The 7,693-nt window shown below is 33.7% G+C and overlaps 1 protein-coding gene across 1 annotated transcript; it reads right to left on the bottom strand.

Moving 5' to 3' along the window:
• Positions 1-471: 471 nt before the first annotated feature.
• On the bottom strand, positions 472-7,406 carry LOC120327653 (solute carrier organic anion transporter family member 2A1-like). The gene is made up of 13 exons (XM_039393984.2): positions 7,263-7,406; positions 6,848-7,002; positions 5,808-5,957; positions 5,161-5,354; positions 4,677-4,775; positions 4,167-4,306; positions 3,991-4,091; positions 3,723-3,889; positions 3,161-3,359; positions 2,914-3,085; positions 2,313-2,503; positions 1,766-1,925; positions 472-1,087 (listed from the first exon to the last, which is right to left on the bottom strand). The coding sequence occupies exons 1-13, from the start codon at positions 7,329-7,331 to the stop codon at positions 761-763; spliced, it is 2,124 nt and encodes a 707-aa protein (XP_039249918.2). The 5' UTR covers positions 7,332-7,406; the 3' UTR covers positions 472-760.
• Between the last annotated feature and the right edge of the window lie 287 nt (positions 7,407-7,693).

Genomic DNA, 7,693 nt, shown 5'->3' with positions numbered 1-7,693 from the left:
TGGCTGATCGGCATAATTTAAAGCTAGCGCCGACCAAAGTGTATTCGTCCGAGTTTTGCGATTATTCGATTCGTTTCGCGATGATTAAAGCTATCCAGCTCTGACGGTGAATTCTCTCGTGATGTTGCACGCAATTAATACGTTGTTACTGCATATATATATAATAAATACTTAGAAACTTTGCACGAAGGTCTGAAAATGGATGTAGTGCCACATAATATGCTACCGTATCGCGTTTCTTTTGCCATTGATCCCCCCACAAATTTTTCTTTTTCGGTGGTACGCAGCCAGAGTAAAAAACACAAAAGTGGTACGCGGCCAATAAAAGGTTGAGAAGCACTGTAATCTAACTAATATGGTGGAGTTTCTAATTTCTTTGATTTCGCGCGGTTTGAATACAAAGAGGCCGGTAAGTTTTAAGATCAATTTACGTCATCAAAATTGCTGTATATTGCACTATTCAAACTGATATATCTAAATTATGTATTAATAATAAACACACAAATTACGATTATTTGCATATCTGGAAAATTTAGTACAGATAAACCTCCATGTCATGAATAATATATGGTGTCATATTTTTGGTAATGACATTTAGAAAAAACAAATAAAAAATTATTAAAGCTAAAATAATCGGTATATGAAGCATTTCCAGGGGTGAATAGCTCGACAAAAGAACTTTTTTCATCTTTCCAACTCGGCATTTTGTGACACTTGGCCCCCAAAAAATGTAAGTCTTGTTTCATTGTTAAATATTTAGTTATTGAGCGGTAATTTCAGCTTTATTTTTTTCTTTTGCATCTTCAGCTATTTGAAGCAATGTCTTTTCATTCAGTTTTAGTTCGTCGCATCTTTCGGATCCAGTTTCGGAAGCCAGCCTCGCGGCGGCACGAAACGATGAACTGGGCTCTTTTAGTAAAACTTCATTCTCTTTATTCTTGGCTGCTTTGTATTCATCTTCTATATCGCCTTCGTTACTTTTGTTCTTAACTAAGCAACATATTATAAAACAACAAATACACGCACCTATATCTGCGCCCACTATAATGGAATAAAATGTCGTTCTGTAAGCGTTGCTGTCATATACCTGGAATAAATATAAAACTATGATTGTTCAAATTGTTTTTAGGCGATTATATACTATGTCTACTATGATCTAATACTGATACAGAAATTTAGAAAATCATTCGTACACCAACTTTATACATGTCGCCATTTTTACTAAACGTCGGCATTGATATTAGTAACAATGTATGAGATAGGATTTATAAGAAAAGCATCACATCGACTGCTTGATGCTGATTATATGTGGTGCCGGTGGTGTACATTCTCACGTTTTCAAAGACCAAAAGGTCGAGAAACATTTAAAAGATCATATATATAAAAAGATTAAAAATGAGACAGAGTCATCATGTTGGAGAGAGTTACTAGTAGTGGCATAATTCATATGAAACTGCCGGCAAATTGGGACATCTTCTAGATCTAGCTAGAAGATATATGAGTTTATAAAAAAACGTTATCTTCCAGATTAAACGTAGTTTTGGCTAATTATTTCATACGAAAATTCGCATCCGGGCTCGAAAATAATTTCAGTATCAAACTTTATTGCAATTCAGGGCTAGTCGTCTAATTTAGTAATAAACATTGAAAACTATTGTTGATCAGATAAATTTATGGGGTTTCAATTTTGATATATAAATAAATCTTCCGTTTTTGGAAGTGAACATTTTGCCTAATAGTTTTCCAATATCTTATTATGTCTTACCCTGCAATACCCTTTATCACTGCATGAACTTGTTGCCCAGTATAAGCAAGTGGAATCAATTGCCTTTCCATAAATCATTGGCCCAGGTATCCACGCTAATATACGTGTCACCATGAAAGCAATTCCGATTCCGAACGCTTTATCTGCTTGGCTAACACTTCTGCAAAAATGTAGAAACCACCATTTTGTTACAATGAATGTTTGAAATTTTTTTTTTCACAATGGTAACATGCAAAAACACAGTCAGACAACAAACAATGAAACCCATTTGCAATGGTGCGGACCAGCCAAAGATATCGCACATTCCCGAGTTGACGGGTATTACAAACTTAACCATAACAAGTCTACATGAAATAATAGATATTCTGATACACTTAATATGGGCAAAATCACAGTTGAACAAGTTGTAAGATAAGTTGTGTTTAAAAAAATGTTGGAAGATAATTACGATGATCTGTAACTAACTAAGTTAGTACTTCATGTCAAATAGACCATGCTATTTATATTAATTATTCTTTGCTAAATGTCCTTCAGATCTATTTCCCACCTCATAAGAAATATATAACCAGGTGTTGCCCCCACTCCTCCAGCTAAACTTGCTGCCGCTTTCAAAACTAAAATGACAAGAACAAGGTCTGCGCACTTGCTTCTCTCGCAACGTTGTGGAAAAGACCAATGAGCAGTATCATTAATATTGCCATTGGTAGTTGGATGGACGCAGCTACACTCTGTGTAATTCTAAAGCAATAAGAGGGGAACAAAATGAAAAGTATATCAAAATAAAAGTAAAATACATTATTTTTTATCATAATACTGAGGGGTTGAGAAGTCCTGCTAGACACAAATACGTATTGAGGTTTTCTGCAGAATCTTAATACTTTTTCAGGCAAAAGATTTCATATTGACATGTGCGTTGTGTTGAACTGCCTTATATTGTTTGAGACAATCAAACTAAATAAGACGATTGTATGCTAAATAAAAATCTATCATCGTAATTTATATGCAGGCTTCTTGATGAGGAATTTTGAGACCACAAATCATATATATAAGCTAGAACGCAGTAATTAATGCATAATGATGAAATTTTCGTGTTTCATTAGTGCAGAAGTAAGTACCGATTTGATGTTGACATATACGCTCATACGTACTTGAATCTGGCCTGGAACCTCAGAGAACGTATTTTGACATCCAGCGTGACATGGCGTGAGATAAGTGATTCCGTCTGATCCACAAATTGGCGAGAATGTACCGTTTGTACAATAACAATCAGAGTTACATTGGCTATATGAATTTACAGCAAACTGCTTGTCACCATAATTGCTGTAAAATAGAAAAATACAGCGATTACCTTCTTCCCCGATATACACACACGATGAAAAAAAACAAATTGGGTACCTTTCTGGATACGGGACTGTTATTCCAGCGATGTCAATAGAACTGCATCCGAGAAAAGCGATAGGAAGAACACACAAGGTCGCGGCTATACGAGCAATGGTGACAATTTTTATCATTCCAAGTCTACTTGGATTACGACGTTTCATTATAAAACCACCAAGCATTGTTCCAACGGCCAAACACGGTATTGCAATTGCGCCTGAATATAAAAACATTTTATGTATATATTGAGCACGAAAAAGCTAATAAGTCATAAATAGTTAATGGGCTCGATGTATGTATATTGAAGTAAAAAAGAATACCTAAATCAAGCACTAGATTTTTCTGACGGTCTCCAGAAAACGATTATATAAATATCAAAGCGAAAAAAAAGGAAATGTATCTTTTTATTTTGGTCGCAGTCATGATTGCTTTCGAAATGAAAGATTCCGTTTTCCAATGAACGCAAATGGAAGGGGACACATAGGTCTGAAACATTTTTTCGTTTCTAACTGTAATTATTTGGTGTATCCGATCTATGACGATTTTACAAAACCGACATGAATATATAAAGAATGCTTACCGTAATACATATTTGCTTTTGATGCCGATATTCCAAACTGAACTTCCAAATATTTAGGGAAGAAAGTTATTACCCCAACTATGCTCAATCCACCACACACCCACATCATTATCATCATTATGTACTCAATTCTTGTGAAAAGTCGTTTCAAGGCTTTTAAAATCCCTCTGGATATAACAGAATATTTCAGATATTAAACATTTACTATGTTGTCTTCCCAATGAATCAAATATTATAAAATTAGTGAGGTAAAATTGTTGAATCTCACCCTTTTTCAATAGCAGATGGCACATCTGAAGATTTGAGATCATTTTCAATTTTTTTCTCATTTTCTTCATTGAAAGGATATTCTGGTATTGTCGCGGAAATCTACGAATTGTGGAAAATTAGGACTTGGACTTGGTAAATAACAGAAATGTTACAGTGTATAAATTTCACTTCTACCTTTTCATCAGGCTTTTTCATCTTCCGCGGGAAGAAACAGATGGGAATTGTTGCAATAGCTATTAATATTCCACATAATAAAAATCCAAGCCACCACGCGCCAACCCAACTCGGGTGTCTCGGAGGTATATCGATTTCAGCTGAAATTAAAATGCCAACCATTTGTCAAAAATAAATGTTAACTCCTTTATTTAAATGTGTCAGATGCAAATAAATCGAAAGTGTACTCTTTAAACAAGCTCAACGAGATTCAGAACAATGTAAAGTCTGAAATATTACTGACTGGGTTAATATTTCACTCTGTTCATTAGATTTCAGTTAAGAATATAAAACACATTCAACTTTAGGATTACCTTTCGATAAAATCTTGATATATATAAGCACTAGACCACGATGTTTTTGTATTTAGTTTGTACGGAGACTAATGCAAATTATATAAATATATTTAAAGAAAATATGCGACAATGTACTTCATTTAGAACTTAAATAAGATGAAAGATGTTATCTTACATGTATCAACCCATCCTGCATCGACCCAAATTAATAAAATTGCTGCGCCAAGAAGAAACCCGAATGCAGGGCCGATGAGCGCAACCGTCAATACAATACCTGTAATAAACACGCACACTCGTTATTGTTTACCAAGCAATATATGAAGCAAATTAATGTTGATGAGATTGCAACTACAAACATCAAATCATTTTAGGCATATAATCAAGTTGGCATGATGACATCTATGGAGTGGAGATAATCCTAAAAATATTGGTGTCAATTAGTGGGATATCTGCATTGTACTCTTACATGCGTGTAGTTGTATATTATGATTGTAAAATGTTTTTGTAAATAACATGACATCACCTCTTAATCGTGATATGATTTTACACCCAAATGGTTCGAGACCAGTAATCAGAAGTGTTTGTATATCGTACATTCCGAATAAAATGTGAAGTTTGATAACATTTTGACATATCAATATGATAAAATTAATGCAAACCAATGTAAACGGGTGATTTCTTTGAAGTAGAGTGATCATCAATGTAGGACATTCCGAGCGGTTGGAGAGGTGCAGCACCTATTCCACTTAAAGCCATTCCAACAACTATCAAAATATACAAGTTATTTGCTGGGGCGCTACTATCATCTTCTGCAGCATTGCAGGTAACGTTTGTTTGCTTTTGGTTGCCATCCCTAAATAAAAGAAAGGGTATGGTATTTTATTAAAAGTTTCTCTCGTTTACTTTTTTTTTTCAAATAAACCGACACACACTCGGTTTCTATCGTTTGCATTGGCTAACGTGTTACGCCTTTACAGTCATAAATTTGATTATGCAATCAATCATTTATATTTCCACAGTAAATCTTATATGCCTATGCAAACACTAAATTTAAAAGCATATTGAACTGACTGCATCTGCGTATTTGATTGGTCGTATTCTTTTGATGGCTTAATATATACATATCGTAGACTTTATATGTATTTTACTGTAGTAACCAACTCGGTGAAAAATTTTCTTCATTGAATATTTAAGTTTTTATATTTTCATTCGTGACTCATGCTGCACAAAAACCCCACAAAACACTTAATGATCACATATTTGTTCAATTGGTGCTCGATGTATAGCAATAAGGCCCATTACTTACATTTTGCACATTTGAACTTGTTTGTTGCTCGAACTCGTAGAGTTTTTCATTGTATCAACATATTCATATCTATCACCAATAAATTGAGGAAGACATGCTATCAGGAAACCAGCAGCAACAAGCGAAGAACCAATTGATATGGCACGTGGTCTAACAGGAAGAGGAACAAAACAAATTAATTCAGCTAGTTTAGGATTTTTTGCAATTAAATGACTCTTAATCGTTACTTTGGGGATTAATGTACTAAGAGTTTCCAAGTTCATTTTTCAGCCGTGCCACAACAGAATTTTTTTATTTCCAAAAATCATATAAGTTTATATTGTATCAGGAAAATGTTTGCAAACTTTCTATCGTATGAACAAACTACATGAATGCGTCACGTATAGCACATTAATTGCACCAAACGGGCGGCACTTAGACGAGAAAAATATTTGCATTTAACAGTAATTTACACTCAACAGGTTATCATATATTAACATTCTAATTAGTGCATTTTTTAAACACTCGTTTATTTTGGCAGATAGTTGCTGAACAAGATTATAGATTATTTTCAGTTGATTTCATTAATCTTACATCCGATAAATACATCAAGCCTCACGTTTTGGGACTTAAAGCCACAACATCGCCGAAAATTATTCAATATTATAAAATTCTGAAATACGCTAAAAGCTGAAACAGCTAATGCTGAAAAGCTTGAATAATAATTAATGACGGCGATGACTATTCATTTAATAGCTATTAATTTCTTTGTTCATAAATCGAGCGGTTTATCGTACAAAACTCGAGAAAGTTATATTATAAATAAACATAAAACTTCACGAATCCGACCCGATAAGCCCGTCTTGCTTCATAGCAATGTCACTATGTATGTTGAAGTTTAATACATGCAAATAAAACCATTCAATTCATCGGAAAAAATATTGGAGAGGCTACCTGAATCCTTTTGTGTGATGTCATGGCATATGGAAAGAAGGAAAACAGAATAGAGACAATGAGCAATGTAACCGATCCGGGTTGAACAAAATAAAATAATATCTGACCTATGTGATCTGCTTCCATAATAACTTACAAACATCATAACAGTTAAATTTCCTATTTGAAAAGTTGATGATAACATTGCTACCATGGTTGTTGAAAGTTCAAATCTTCTTTCAATCGTCGTCAGTGCGCTTCGAAAATATACTCCTCCAATCATCTGAAAAATTTGATTGCTATTTTCAACTTTTTCTACCAGCAATAAGTTGAATCTATACTTTTCCTTAACTAGGTTTATCAATTTGTCATCAGTATAGAAAGTAATTTTATACTTATTTTAAAAAAATTGTACAAGTTTATGCAATTTTTTTTGAACACTCTCATGGTATTCCACCTAAAGTCAATATTCACAATTGTTGCTATTGGATACCAGGCATTTGTTTGGCAAAATTGCTGAAATATTATGATTGGTTAACTCACTTCAACAAATATAAGAAAACTCATAAAGCAGACGAAAAATCTCATGTCCTGAAAGCAGTGTGCAGCCATTGTTATTGTGTATGTGATCCGGTAGTATAACTGAAAAACTGTATATCTTCTGCAGTAGGTATAATATTAAATTGAACTGAAAAAATAAATTCAATCAAGTTGATTTATCAACAAAAGTTAATACGAAATTGTAAATTGCTCACAAACATTAAATAAATGTGGCTTGTAAAACGAGATAAGAGGAAAATTGCACACTATACTCAAATAAATGCATTTAAACTCGGAACAACATAATTGCCAACAAAAAACTATGTACTCGTACACATGCTGTAAATTGGAGAATACAGCGCTATTGGAATTTTCTTTCGCAGACTGCAATTTTGCTTATTCTAATAAACAAACTCAACTCAACGACAAAATAA

Source organism: Styela clava, chromosome 7, assembly GCF_964204865.1.
Source record: "Styela clava chromosome 7, kaStyClav1.hap1.2, whole genome shotgun sequence".
Classification (NCBI taxonomy): Eukaryota; Metazoa; Chordata; class Ascidiacea; order Stolidobranchia; family Styelidae; genus Styela; species Styela clava.
Note: the sequence above shows the minus strand (reverse complement) of the source record. Positions and strands in the feature narration are given on the sequence as shown.

Excerpts from the sequence above, each read along its gene's own strand:
- LOC120327653 (XM_039393984.2), bottom strand. The coding sequence starts at position 7,331 with ATGGCTGCACACTGCTTTCAGGACATGAGATTTTTCGTCTGCTTTATG. Across the intron at positions 5,355-5,807 it reads CAAGTTCAAATGTGCAAAAT|GGATGGCAACCAAAAGCAAA; the intron begins GTAAGTAATGGG and ends TCTTTTATTTAG. Across the intron at positions 4,092-4,166 it reads TGAAAAAGCCTGATGAAAAG|ATTTCCGCGACAATACCAGA; the intron begins GTAGAAGTGAAA and ends CACAATTCGTAG.